Here is a 14,522-nt window from a genome sequence, read left to right on the forward strand (position 1 = left end):
ATCTGCTTTGTGGGCTTTAATGGCGGTGGAAATAAAAGGACCAAGTGGGGGTTATTTTCCCAAAGACAGAGCCAGCCTTTCCTACAAACCACCAGGTTTTTTTCCCCAAGTGCTGTGTTCGCACAAATCCTAGGGCTTAGTTTTAAAGCAAACCTGCCTGTTCAAAAGTCACCCTCATATTTCCCACACAGAAAAGCAGAAAGGCTACACATATCTCCTTAAAGGACAGAAAAACAAGGCTCCTCTGTACACTACTCCCTTCAGTAAAGCCCCCTTTAGACTCAATCCTTATACAGGACCATATTCTGTCCTTAAATCCAGTTGTACACCCTGCAGTCAATGAGGTTACATGGCTGGAGCTAAGGGCAGAGTCATGCTACTTACCAAACAAGGGCCACAGTGTACAGAAAAGAAAATATTACAATGCACACAAGAAGGTAAATAGCCTGTTTCTTTTTATTCCAGCAAAATCAAATAAATGGCCTGTGGGATTAAGGAAGTCCTCCAAAGATTACTGGGTTTCAAGTGAGATAAAAAAATAATTACTCAGAATATTAACTAATATACGTTAATTCTGCTGGGCTTTCCTATTCCCAGGGCAAAGGAGCTCATGAGAATCATGCAGCAGAGGTGTTTCCCCCCCCACAGCCTTGCCATTTCCCAAGGCCCCTCCTGAAATTAAGATGGTGCAGGTCATTAATCTGGTTTGGGCAGAAACGTTTTTACATCAATGAATAAAATTCTGTATGAAGTAATCAAATTCAGTAGAGAGAAAACAGAGAAGAGGAAAGCGTGCTTCAGATACCTACGCCTGGGCTGTGGTCTCCCCGGGAGGGCTGGAAGTTTTATATAGAGCATATGGAAGAGAACCCCTGAAACAGAGGCGAGAAGTATGTGAGCGTAAGAGAGAGGAAGAGAGAATGGTGGAGTGGGGGCTGAAGACTTTACCATCATGGGCTTGGGCTGGCTGCATTACTCCCAAGGGATGGACTAAGACAGTTCTGCAAGTTGTTCCAATTAAACCTTTTTACCACACTGTCACGCATGCTGCATGTGCAACATATTACAGAGAAAATGACTTCAGAGAGAGCTGACATTTTAATGGGTCTACCGAGTGTGTCCCTCCAAAGAGAGAGGAAGGGTGGTCTTGTGGTTAAGTCGTTGGATTGAGACTTGGGAGGTTTGGCTTCAATTTGCCGTTCTGGCACAGATTTTCTGTGTGACCCTGGGCAAATTGTTTATCTCTCTGGGAACCTACTCCCCTGCTGTGAAATGGGGACAACAGTGCTTCCTTTCTTCCCTTGGTTGTTTATCTTGTCTGGTTAGGCTGTAAACTCTTTTGGGTAGGGACTATCTCTTGCTATCTATGGACTTAGTGTCTATGTCCCCTCGGCCCCCCGTTACCATGGCATTTGAGCACCTCACAAGCATAGATGCCAGGTTTGTATAATTTTTGGTGGTACCCAGAACAGGTCCAAGTCCCGCCCCCCACATGGGAGCAGGGCCATGTGTCTGGAAGGTGGAACCCAGATAGGGGGTAAGAGGGTAGTGGACCCCGGATGCGGGGCCGGCAAAGGAATTCTGGGCGGCAGCCAGGACCCCGGATGCCAGGCCGGCAGCGGCATCCTGGGCACCGGGCCGGGCCGGCAGCAGAGCCCTAAACATTTGTGGAGCTGGGCCCATGTTCCTGAATATTGGTGGAGCACGGGCACCACGGGCCCACATAACTCACGGTCCATGCTCACAAGCTTCGTAATGCATTTCTCCTCACAACACCTCTGTGAGGTAGCAAAGTACTAATATCCTCATTTTACAAACGGGGAGCTGAGGCACAGGGACACTACGCCCCAGATCAAAGATATTTTGGAGCCTAACGCCCCTTGATTTCAATGCCTTTGAGGAGCTGGGTGTAAGTGAATTGTTCAAGATCACACAGGGCGTTTGTGCCGGAGTAGAGAATTGAACTTGGTCTGCCCAGCCCTCAAGCTAATGCCACCAACTGCTGAACCATTCTTCCTGTCACACGTAGGTAGACGTACAGCACTCAGTCTCACTTAGGTATCCTGCCACCACCACAATAATACCCCTCTAAATTTAGTATCCCTGAAGTCCAGGATATTGTCCAATGGGAGAAGCGGGAGCTCAGGATTTCTCAGAATCTGGTCCCGGGTTAATATAAATGGATTCATTAATTGCGTCCACATTAATATTCACATTCAGGTTGGAACATCAGAAAAACATAACTGCACAACTCCCTTTCTCCTAGTCAAGAAGAAGAATTTCCTCCCAGGCTTGTTTAACAACCTGCTCTGCGAATGCAGTGTCCTTATGGCCGCTGTAGGATTTGGGCTCCTTCCCAATGCTGTCAGCAGAAAGCAGGGGTGGGGGCGGGGAAGGGGTGGTTGCTTTGCTGAAGGAACTGTCCTTCAGGCAGAATGCTAAACTGAGCTACCATCTGCTTGTGGGGATTATGCTGGCTGCTAAAGATCCTATGACAATATTTCTGAGTCCTTCTACCTGCCCCTTAGCATCTCCCTCCCTGCATCCTATCTGGGAAAAGAAGGGAAATGATCTGAATTTCTCCTTTCAGGTCTTGTCCCCCTCTCCAGAGTGTGCATGTACACACACACACACAAGCTTTTCAGTTCCTGTGCTCCCGGGACAGGGAAATATAGATCTCTTGTCTCTTCTTGTCCATTCTATTCTCAGCCATACTCTCCTGCGTCTTTCTTCCCTGGCAATCTGCCAAGAGGGATTACCCCAAGACCTACCTTATTCCTTTAACCTATGGCTACATGATGAAGTGGGGAAGGAAGCATCTGATCTTTGGTGAATAAGAGGCTAGAGAAAACAGGACAATCCCCAGAAAAGGTCCTACTACCATTTACTCTTATATCAATGTGACATATATAAGAACTTGTGGTAACATTTTAAGTTGCAGAGTACAAATTAGAAGGTACCTTGCTCACAGGATAAACAGGCAACATTTGGTCACAGACGAAGTAGCTCCTGGATGTGCAGTAATGTAGTGCAGAGTAAGTAGTATGTAGAGGAGGGGTAATTTCAGAGTAAATTATAGCATGCAGAGGCGGGACTTAATGAAGGATACGTTTTGTGTAGAGTCAGGACAGTTGGATCGTACCTAGTATTTGGTGGGGAGGTAACTGGAGCGTAAATACTGAATGGAATACATAGCGAAGGTTATTGTGTAGTATGTTTAGAGGGTAAGTAGTGTGTAGAAGAGGGGTGTACGCTGGAATGCAGATTCACCAGCCAGCAGGGAGACTGGAACAATTTGTACAGTGGGGGTGCAGAGAACCGTTGAACCAAACTGTAAACCCTGGATATAATAGAAACCACTTCAAGTCAGGGCATGTTGCAGCACCCCCCTGCACCCTAGTTCCAGCACCTATTGACCCTCCTCAGCTGGCATAATATCCCAGGTACGAGGTCCCTAAGCCTCAATTTATTGTAAAACCCAGCTTCCAAAACAGGAGCAAATTAACTCAAGATACTGGTACTAACTCCCAGCCTCCTATGGCTTTCCCAGCTCCCACCAGCTTGGAGGGGAGAGAACACCCTTCCCATTTCACAACCCTTCCTGGCTACTATGGAGAGACACTCCCTCCCTGCGCTGGGACTTCTCTAACCCTGGCTCCCTCCTCTCTGCTGTTCCTGTCTGAAAGGCAGGACCCCTTCTCTCTCGTTTCCTGTAAGTCACATGCTTGCACCTACCTAGTCATGTATCCTGTGACTATAGCTGGCAGTTTTAAAGGGCTCAAGGCCATTAACAGACACACTGGGATGTGTGCATGCACCTCAAGGCCCCAGTGTCCTGGTACAAGGAATAATTATAGAAGATCCCATTCTGGAATCCTTCCAATGAGTCATACAACTACTAAATGGGACGACTTGTGTGAGTAAATACACCTCAGCGTGAGTAAAGGTTGCAGACTCAGGCCTAGAGTAAATTATGCTCTGCAGAGGTGGGAGTAAAAATAGGGTAAGTGGTGCAGAGAGTCTCAGAAATCGCATGGTAAGTGGGGTAGCTAAGAGGGGTATTTGTAGAGTAGGCAGCATTTAAACTTGTAGTAGTGCTTAGATACTTGGGTGATGAGTACTATGGAAAAACTTAAGGTAGAGGGCTAGATTTGTTAGCAAGTAGCAAGTGGTAATCGAAAGGTAAGTAGTACAGAGTGTACAGAGGTAGAGGGTAATTCCAGGGTAAGTATCATAGAATCATAGAATCTCAGGGTTGGAAGGGCCCTCAGGAGGTCATCTAGTCCAACGTCCTGCTCAAAGCAGGACCAATCCCCAACTAAATCATCCCAGCCAGGGCTTTGTCAAGCCTGACCTTAAAAACTTCTAAGGAAGGAGATTCCACCACCTCCCTAGGTAACACATTTCAGTGTTTCACCACCCTCCTAGTGAAAAAGTTTTTCCTAATATCCAACCTAAACCTCCCCCACTGCAATTTGAGACCATTACTCCTCGTTCTGTCATCTGCTACCACTGAGAACAGTCTAGATCCATGTATCATGTAAGTACTGGAAAATTGCAGGGTAAGTTACTGGTGGACATATCCCAAGGAAAAGATAGAATTACCTGTAACTTTGCTTGGATTATGTGTTTGCTGCTGAGACATGAAAGACTCTCAGTGGCATAACTGAAGGGCTGCCCTGGTTAAACTGAGAGCAGTCAATAAATCACTGAAATGACAACTCCTCCTTCCCCCATGGAACAGTCTCACGGCTCAACATCTCCTCCGGGGCAGAGTGAAACAAGAAGCTGCTAACAGGACTCCTGACAGGCAGCTGCTTAGAATAGCTGGGGCTAGAGCCAGCACCCACTGAACCCAGCGGTGAATTTTGCTACTGATGTAAATAGGAGTAGGATTGGGTCCTCAATGCACACTGACAATTTGGGAGTAGATTAAATATACGATGCCCCAGTATCTTCTCTGTCCTGACATTCGTGGAAACCAGTCACTGGTTATGAAAGTGCCTGGCCAGTACCATGTGACAGAGGAAGGTTCCAAAGGAGAATACAGCCAGCTGCTGGCTGGATACACATTAAAGCAGAGTGAAGTTGTTAGCAGAGGCTGCAGTGTCAGAGAGACAGCAAGAGTGTGGGAGAGAGGGGACCACCTGCAGGTTGCAGGGAGAGAGATTTCCCTGCTCCCAGGAGGGTGTGCAAGCTGCAGGGAAAGAGCACAAGTTCCCTGCTCCGGAAGGGTGTGTGCTGCATTACTCCATGCCGCAGGAGAGGAGAGTGTGTGCTGGGTGTGTCTGCAATCTGGGGGAGTGAAGGCAAAGGCAGGGGCTACCGTATAGCTGTTGAGTAAGACAATGACCCATGTGCCACTGCCCTTGCCATCCAGATCGGGCTCTGTGCAGCCAACAGCCCTGCATTCTGCAGAATAAATATGAACTGAAAAGCTTTTTATCTGCCAAGACCTGAATTATATGGTTCACGTTCTCACTTCAACAGCTGATAATATCACTAGAGCGGCATTAATTTCCTGCATACCTGACAATGCCCTTGATGTAAGGGGTGCCATACGGTAGGGAACAATCCTGACCTGGCAGGGTGATGGTCTGGGTGCTCCCCTGTCTCCTGTGATTCTGGGTGACACACAGAATCCTCAGCTCATGTTGTGGCATCTTAGGAAAGGAGGAAATGATTTCCAGCTTTTTTGTTGTCAAAGGTATCTATTTGTAATGTTAAAGTCTTGGTATAAATTTTAATGGTATTCAGGCATCTTGGGCCTGTGGCTGATTTGGTATCTTAAAGTCTGTTGCTGATCTGGACTCTTGAAAAGTTCGTTAATTATTATTATTATTATTATTATTATTATTTCATTTACAAAGAAAGCTTTACAGTTCACCTTTACAACAATCAGCAGGAAGCAATGTCTTGTTTTCAGAAAAGAAAAGTGGCAACTGAAACACTGCCCAGGTCACTTTCTTTGATTTGACAGGCTGAGACTTGAGGTCACTTTGAAACATAACCTGCCCACAAAGGCCCCTTGAACAATTCAACAGCAGGGGCTAATGTTCTTCCTGATTCTTTGTACCAGAACAGATTGTTCCCATTTAAAAACCCTTCCCCCTTCTTTTTAGAAGAAAATATTCTCCGTGGAGCTAAATTTTCACTGCCTCAAAGAGAATAATATCCACCCTGGGAGTGAACCTTTGTGTAATGGAAAAGGTTATTTCATAAGCAAGATGGTTTTTTAAGACTCCAAAGGAGTCTGGGGATTTTTTTTAACCCACACTGGCAGCCCTTTAGCAATGAAACTCGAGATGTAAAGCCTGTGAAATGCCTCCGCTGGGCTGTCAGTATATTAACTTCTTTGCATATAAACACATCCAGAGTGGATGCAAATACTTCTCTTTACTGCAGCCTGCTCTCGAGTTGCTTGATCTTTCTGACCTGATTGGCGTGCTGCTCTTTTTGGCTTTTTCTTTCATTGATTGGTTTTTCACGGTCCTGGAAAATGCCCTGGCTGCCTTTTTAACCTAATGGAAGATGTATGGGGTGACTCAGCAAAAGGAAAGGAAATGTGCTTAATGCAGCGACAAATGTCATGGGAGCTAAAGCAAAGATAGATGCTCTGACAGTGTCCATGGAGAGATACCGATACCCCCCCTCCTTCCCCATAATGAGAAAGCGGCCTATGTATATGCCATACATTTAATGAAACACATGCTGCAGGCTGCACACGGTTAGAAGGAGCAGAGAGACCGAGCTCAGCATCCTGGCCTCTTTCATTTCAAAAGATTCTTATTTTCTATATTCCTTGCACTGCGAGTGGCCCCTATAAATGGCTGGATTGTGCCTGACTGGGAGGAGTACAGAGCTGGTTGCAACTAAAGTAGCTCCCAGAAGAACTGTGCCATGGGGAGGATAGTGAAGCATGCTCATCCCCAGCATGGCTGGTGAAGAAGGTGTGCAAGGCCATGCTCACACCTCCTTCCCTCCGCCCTTTGGAGCAGCGTACACCCTTGAAGGTACTAGCAGGGAGCATTCTGTGCTCTCTGCCTCCCCCCGGGGTGGATGGGGTAGGCAGCTCCCCATCCCTGCCTCCTTCCCTTCTACCCCCATGCTAACGCAATCCCCTAAACAGCACTGAATTCTAGAAATGAAGGATGCTTGCAAACTAGAAGGTCATGTAGTATATAACCCTGCTGGATGATCCACCGTGGCGTACTGTCCAGCACTAAACGTGGGGACAAGCTTTTATCAGCACTTAATACAGAGCAGCTGGTTTGTTGCAAGACACAAGAGTCAAACCACTTGTTCATCAGTGACTGGCTGAAGTGAGATGATTCTTGTGTCGGCAGGGACCAGTGGGTATAACCGTACCTGTGCACTGGTGGAGACTCAGTTACAGGGGCCTTATTGGCACACCTACCATGCCACAAGGTTATTACCTGCTGCTGGGAAGGCTAGTGATGCCACTTATAGGGAAATCATAGATCAAAGTTAATGTAGATTTGAAGGGAGATCTTGATTGGCATACCACAAATATGGCAGTAGAAACAGTAGTAACTGTCTATATTGGGACCTGTCTCTTTCCGATTGTGTGCCCATGACCAGCAAGCTGGTGCCTCCCACAGTTAGTAGGCTCCATAAGCAGATTTGAAGAGTGGGGCCCTAGATGAGCTAGAAAGCAGATCTGTTACAGGACACCAGAGCAACAGGAGCAAAAGCTGTTTTACTCTGCATGAAACTCCTGATTTGGGTGTAAACATAACACAGCAGGAATCACAGGGCTTTGCATAAACACATGGAAATGCTTGGAGGATCCCCATTTGTGCTCAAGGGAACTCTTTTCAATGTAGTATAGAAAGACTTTGCTCTACATGCAGACTCTGTTTTAATCCAAATGATATTTTCGACGCTACTTTGACCGTAATGCCTTTTCCTAGCATGACGTGAGTGGCCCCCTTCAGAGCATTTGACAATGTTGGCTTTACTGCATTTCCTATCAGAATTGTGTGTACATAATTTCAGCTTTATGGCATTTGCACAGAGCCCACATGATGAGAGTAATATTCTGAAGTGCAGAGTTTGCATTGTTATGTTGAATATCACCTTTGCATGCCATACAAATGTATGTGTGTGCATGTGTATACACACACACACACAAATACAAAGTGTGCATAAGTGTATATATACATATACACACACAAAATAATAGTGCTCACAGGTTACAGATTATATAGATACGTCAGTTGATGGTTTGTTTATATTTTATATATTTAGGTTTGTACCTGAAAGCTTAAAATGAAAACCAATCTTATACCACATCTGACCTATAGTAGCTCTTATAGCATGATTATACTGTATATTTATTTACTAACTGACGCCTTCTTTCAAAAACCTTGTTTTCAGCTCTTTGTAAGAATGGGAAAAGGCACAAGAGAGCCAACTGGCTGAAATCCACTTGAAAAATAATTGACTACAGGTGTCCAAAATCTGAGGTTGTTTTTAAAAGATTTGGCTTCACTCCATTTTCTCCAAAGAGGGTCATGATTCCATATTAACTTCATTTGTTGCTGACTGAGAAAACTTTTCCTCCAGTGGCTGCTCGAAATGGAATAAGTGGGGCATGGGTGGGTGGGAGAAGAATTTCTCTCTGCATGCACTGCATCTGTCAGGTCTTTTTGTCCAGATGGGGATACATTTAAAAAAAATCCATATAATAAAATGACATCTGCGATCTGGCTTAAAAAGAAAAAGTGTAGCTCCCTTTTTCTTTCATTAAGATGATGATGAGTGCCTAAATATCATGAAAGCTGGGCTCCAAGTTGGCAGACAGATATTCCTCTGAAAAAGAAAAGGAGTATTTGTGGCACCTTAGAGACTAACAAATTTATTTGAGCATAAGCTTTCATGAGCTACAGCTCACTTCATCGGATGCATTCAGTGGAAAATACAGTGGGGAGATTTATATACATAGAAAACATGAAACAATGGGTGTTACCATACACACTGTAATGAGAGTGATCACTTAAGGTGAGCTATTACCAGCAGGAGAGCAGGGGGGTAGAGGGGGACACACGACTTTTTGTAGTGATAATCAAGGTGGGCCATTTCCAGCAGTTGACAAGAATGTCTGAAGAACAGTGGGGGTGGGGTGGGGGAATAAACAAGGGGAAATAGTTTTACTTTGTGTAATGACCCATCCACTCCCAGTCTCTATTCAAGCCTAAATTAATTGTATCCAGTTTGCAAATTAATTCCGATTCAGCAGTATCTCGTTGGAGTCCTCTAGTGACTTAAAGGCAAGGGAACTGATCAATCAGCACCACTCAACACCATGATGTCCTCTATGGAAACCAGTGCTGTAGCTTTCTAGGAATGACATACTATGATTCAAGACAGTGTCAGCCACAAGTTGGGACATCAGTAGGGTAATCATGGTCTCCAACCATTTGATAGCCTTTATATGCCTCCAATAACAGTCTCTGAATGTTCCATCTCCTTTTTGCACCCTCAGATAGAAAAGAATGAGTTAGGAATGTTGTCTATTTCACTCACTGCCTTTCTCCTCTCAATTCAATATTGTCTCATCACTGTTTCTCTTTCTTTCTCAGGGCATGGCCTTCATCAGCACAATGGATCAGAAAAAAGAACAACCTACCAAGTCTTCCTAGCTCCTGGTTGTACAAAGTTGCTGATCCCTTACATATCTCCAGTCAATAGTCCCAACTACACCTTCCTTCCTACTGAAAGAAGCAAGTCAACAAAGTCTAGGTCAAACTTGAAACGTTACCAAAAGCCCTGTAAAAAACTCTCCCCTGAAAGTTTACAGTCATTCTCTTTGTGAGCTCAGTGCACTGTGCATCAGATTCCAGATCAGAGGGAAGTTATGTTTGTGTAGCTAGTAGCAAAGATTGCACAAATAAATAAACACACGTATATATTCGAGATTATACACACCGCACTATACTGTGTATAGAAGTATATGCTCAGAATGGATGATCGGTATAGAAACAACGCAAATCTGTATCAAGGGGCTAAGGACATCGCTAGAGAGGTGAACCAGGTGTCAGATGACTACCGGTATCAGGATGGCAACTATGAAAGGTATGCACCTTCGGATGGCTATCACCATGATGGGAATGAGCCAACCCAAGAAGAGGATGCCCAGAGCGATGCCACGGAAGGCCATGATGAGGATGATGAGGTCTATGAAGGAGAGTACCAGGGCATCCCTCACCCAGATGACATTAAGGGCAAACAGAAGAAGAAAGCCCCTGCCATGGCCGATGAGTTTAGAGACAAGGCTGAACTCATAGCCGAGCGGATGGAGGATGAGGAGCAGCTTGCCCACCAGTATGAGAACATCATCGAGGAGTGTGGCCACGGACGCTTCCAGTGGACACTCTTCTTTGTTTTAGGCTTGGCACTAATGGCAGATGGGGTGGAGGTGTTTGTGGTTGGCTTTGTTCTGCCCAGTGCTGAGAAGGATATGTGCTTGTCCAGCTCAAACAAAGGGATGCTAGGTAAGTGCCACTGAACAGCCTTCCTTCAGACGTTATGCAGCCGGGATGGATCCAAGCATAGCTTATTCCATAGGGCAGGTTCATTCAGGACCCTCCCCCTTTTCCCCATCCTGACTCACTCTCACGGGGCTGAGGATGGCTAGATGGAGCTGATTCCAGACCCTGTCCCTGCCCTTCCATTTGCTGTTGGGAGCAGGGCTGCTCAAGAGCAACATAACAGAATCACGCCCATCCCCAGACACTGAATGTGCTCACAGCTCTTGTACTCACAACCCAGGACAAACCGGGCACCTGAACTTGAATTCCCGCCCCTGCCAGGCAGCCTAGTCTGCAGTTTCCAGAGAGCAAGTTTATTTGTAGAAAAATATTAGGCTTATGTAAAGGACAAACATGCATGGAGACATTCCCAATCCGAGCACCCAGGGAACCAGATTTCAACCCTTTTAGTAGCTCAACTTAAACGAGAAGCTCACAAAACAGTGTCATCCAGGTCTGATGGAGCCTAATGTAGGTGAGTCAGTTCACCTATATATTAAACTGTGTTAAGTAGGTGAGCAGAACCGATGTCCCAGAGGATTGTTTCTGTGAATCTGCCTCCCTTCCACTTCATTTCCATCCCCAGGAGGATGAGCTTCCCTTAGACATATTTGTTTATGTATGGGACTCTCCTATCTAATCAAATCTAATCTAATGCCCTTCACTGTGCTATCTGAGTGGTGTATAAATGAGGGGGAAAGAGAAACTTTCTGATCAGGCTTGAAGAGGAATGGATAGATGAGAATGAGAAGAGACATAGGAAGGCAGAAAAGGGACACGGGGCTTCTCTGCAGAGAAGAGCACTATTGGCTGGGGCTTGCCGCAACATTTTTTGACTGGAAAATTCAGTTTTTGACTAAATGTTATTTTTTGTGGAATTGTCTCCTTTCCTTGAGCACCTGGAAACCAAAAACCAAAAGAGTGTTGGGGTTTTGGCATTAGCAGCTTTCAGCTGTTTTTATTCATAATAATGATTGTTATTTGTGAGTCTGAATTTTTTCAGTTGTCCGGGTTTGGGTTTTTTGATGAACAGTCAGGTTTTTCTACAGAATTCTCCCCCATTTTCTGATCAGCTCAACTTTTGGGCCAAGATTGAGGAGACTGAGGGGTGCATCAGAAAGGAAGCTGCAGCTAGGCTAGCAGGAAGTTGTGCAGAGAGACACAGAAAGGTTCCTTCAGATTGCAGGTCTGCAGAGAAGACGTCTCTCACGCTGACAGTGGCAGAGCGTTCCGAAGGGTGATGAGGAGGCCAGTGCTAGATTAGGGTAGGGAAACAGAAAGAGTTTCATTTAAAACCCCTAAAGGACAGTCTAATCACAACTGAATGGCTCTGATTCTTTGCATCTTTCTTTCCTCTCCACTGCGAATACTTTCCCAGTGTGATGATAGCAGAAATTCTGCAAAGTCTCAGTGAGCTTTAGAGAGTTACCAGCTGGAGTCTGAAGTCAGCATTTGTCTAAATTGGCGGCATTTGTAACAGTTTTGAGCTGTGTCTCTCTCTCTGTCACCATGGTGCTATTGAACAATGGAGCATCTAGTTGGTGCATATCCTTTCCATCTGGTGATACAGCTTCAGGTTTTCACAGGTATCCCTTCCTCTGTGCTACCCCTTATGCCTGCAACTCCATCCCTATCACATTCTCCTTTTTAAAATCTCTCCTGAAAACCTCCTTTCCCCATGAAGTCTAGTCAACATTAATCAACCCTCAAACTGCATGGTTTGGTAGTAAGTCCAACGTCTGTCCAGTCGGCTCAGTATGAACCTGCATTGTATTGTGTGTCTCTTTGAACTGAAATCTACTTGACTGATAGGATTCTGCATCCTCTGTGGTTGGTATGGTGCGAGTGGACTGAGAGGCCTATCTGAAATAACAACATGCTGATCTATAAGGGCTGGGTTCTGCACTCCTTACTCAGGTAAAATGCCCACCAAAATCAATGGGAATTTCATCTGCGTACGAAGTACAGGATAGAGCTCTATCTGGTTTAACACTCACAGAACCAGGAAACTTTATGCATCAACTCGCTTTTCATTTTCTCCATCCAGAGGCAGAGGTGGCTGCAGCTCAGTTCTATTCCTGGTGCATGTGTAGGTCTCATTTTCTTATCATGTACCTTCCCCCATGGCTCAGTGTTCCCCAGCTGCTGAACTTAGGCCTCCACATCAATTTGCAAGCTGTCACATTGTCTCCCCTGATGCTGCCTTTCTCACTAATGTTCTTCTCTTTGCCCAGACTCCATGTCTCTTTGCCCAAAGTCCAAATTAGCAGAGTAGCTGTGTAGTCATTTCCCTTTGGACACCGGATTCTCAGCTGAAGCTGTTTGCTAATGTGTACCGGGTCAAAAGTAGCCTATGGAGGATTCCTCCTAAATCTGGGGAATGAATTTAATGTCCCACATGAGATTAAAGAGTCGGCCTGTAACAACAACCAATTGGTTTCACTCCTGTCCTGTCCCCTTAGGCATTAAACAAAGGTTTATTTATTTTAACTGAGGTTGAAGTTGAGTGGAACAGTTTGAATAAAATAATTTTTTCCTGAAAACCTTAACCCAAATAAGGTATAGACTTCCCCAGGCCCCTAGGAGTCCAGGCTTGTCTGATAATGATACCCAGTCAGGCAACAATAAAGGAGGCTTAAAAGAGAAATGAAGCAACCATTGGAGTATCTGAACTGGGATGGTTGGGTAGTGTGTGCATCCATAGTGGTGGTGGACAAATCTCCCAGGTTTGTAGCTTATATCCTGGCCTGTGATCCCAGCCAGTTTACCCCAACTGAAATTAACTTCAAAGCTTGAGCCAGATCCATCCCCCATTTGCCACTTTAGCAGTACAAAGGGAACAGACAGCTGCCCTTATAAGGACCTCTCTAGCTGGTGTAACTTAGCTCAGAGCCACTTTTCTCTCTCCTATCCAACCCCCAAGTCCTGCACTAATTGTGCATCAGCTGGACTTGGGGGCTGGGCATTTATTTATTTATTTCACTGGTTAATCTCCCCCCACCCTCTGAAAGCTTTTTCAATTTTCTAGGGCCAAAATGTCAAAAGAGATAAGGTCAGATTTTCAAAGGAGATCAGGATTCAGCAGCTCCCATTGGGATGCTTCTGACCAGCTTTCCAGCATGTTGTGTGGTGAGAACCTTTGAACAACTGGCCATTTATTTTGTTGTCTAGATTGGAGCTGAGATCTTTTAAAAATCTGACCCTCGAAATTTCTATCTTGGTGGAGCTCAGTTTAACATGCACCAGAGTCAGAAGGACCAATAAATCTCTCCCAAAATATCTTTGAAGTGTTTCTGGCCCAACCAGAGGTAGAGAGTACCAGAAGTCTCACGAGGAAGCTTGTTCTTCCGTTTTTCCCAACCCAATACTTACCTTACTCAACGTTCACAGAGTGCAGAGGAGCTTTGGGTAAGCAAGCAAACTTTTTGCATGTTTATCCAATTATAGCTTATAGACCAGGTCAGGTTCATCTGTCTGCAATTTTTAATGAAGGGGGATGGCATTTTCCTCCTAGTTCCTTCTCACTGGGAGTTCTCCTTAAGGTTAAAAGGGGCCTTTTTAGAACTTGGTTTTGCAGTTTTTCCACACCCCTTTCCTAGTTGTTTTGGGAGTCAGATTCTGGAGCTTGTATTCAGAACTTTGAAGAGCCAGATAGGGGAGGTGCAGAGGAAAGTGGACGACACCAATGGGGTATTTCCCTACTGCCACTGGTTGATGTGGGATAGGAAGAGGTTCTCAAATTCAGTACATTTTTTTTTAAATAAAAAAGGTTTGGCTAATATAGTCTCAACTGTCGGTGGTTTCCCTCCTGCAGCGGGCTTAATGGATGTAGGGGGAGTCGGCTTGGATTCTAGGGCTCTGAGATAAATCGACATGAAAAGAGATTGTGCTAAGAATGGCTTAGCAAACACTTAGCCTGCAGAGATGTGCAGGAGTATGAATAATGAATACTCAATGACACAAATACCC

General features: G+C 45.2%; 1 protein-coding gene across 4 annotated transcripts in view; it reads left to right on the forward strand.

Annotated features, from left to right (window-relative positions):
• The window catches only part of SV2B (synaptic vesicle glycoprotein 2B), a 99,626-nt gene that overhangs the window by 44,646 nt on the left and 40,458 nt on the right, over positions 1-14,522 (forward strand). For 3 of the 4 annotated variants that reach the window (XM_048868201.2, XM_048868202.2, XM_075133187.1), the window contains exon 2: positions 9,606-10,517. In XM_048868201.2, coding sequence (XP_048724158.1) covers positions 9,977-10,517 — 541 coding nt within the window. In that variant the 5' untranslated portion in view covers positions 9,606-9,976. Of the gene's footprint in view, positions 1-6,993; positions 7,014-9,605; positions 10,518-14,522 lie in introns of those variants that run through there. The other variant, XM_048868203.2, reaches the window with a different exon arrangement.

The sequence above is a fragment of the Caretta caretta genome, chromosome 10 (assembly GCF_965140235.1).
Source record: "Caretta caretta isolate rCarCar2 chromosome 10, rCarCar1.hap1, whole genome shotgun sequence".
In the NCBI taxonomy this organism is placed as follows: Eukaryota; Metazoa; Chordata; order Testudines; family Cheloniidae; genus Caretta; species Caretta caretta.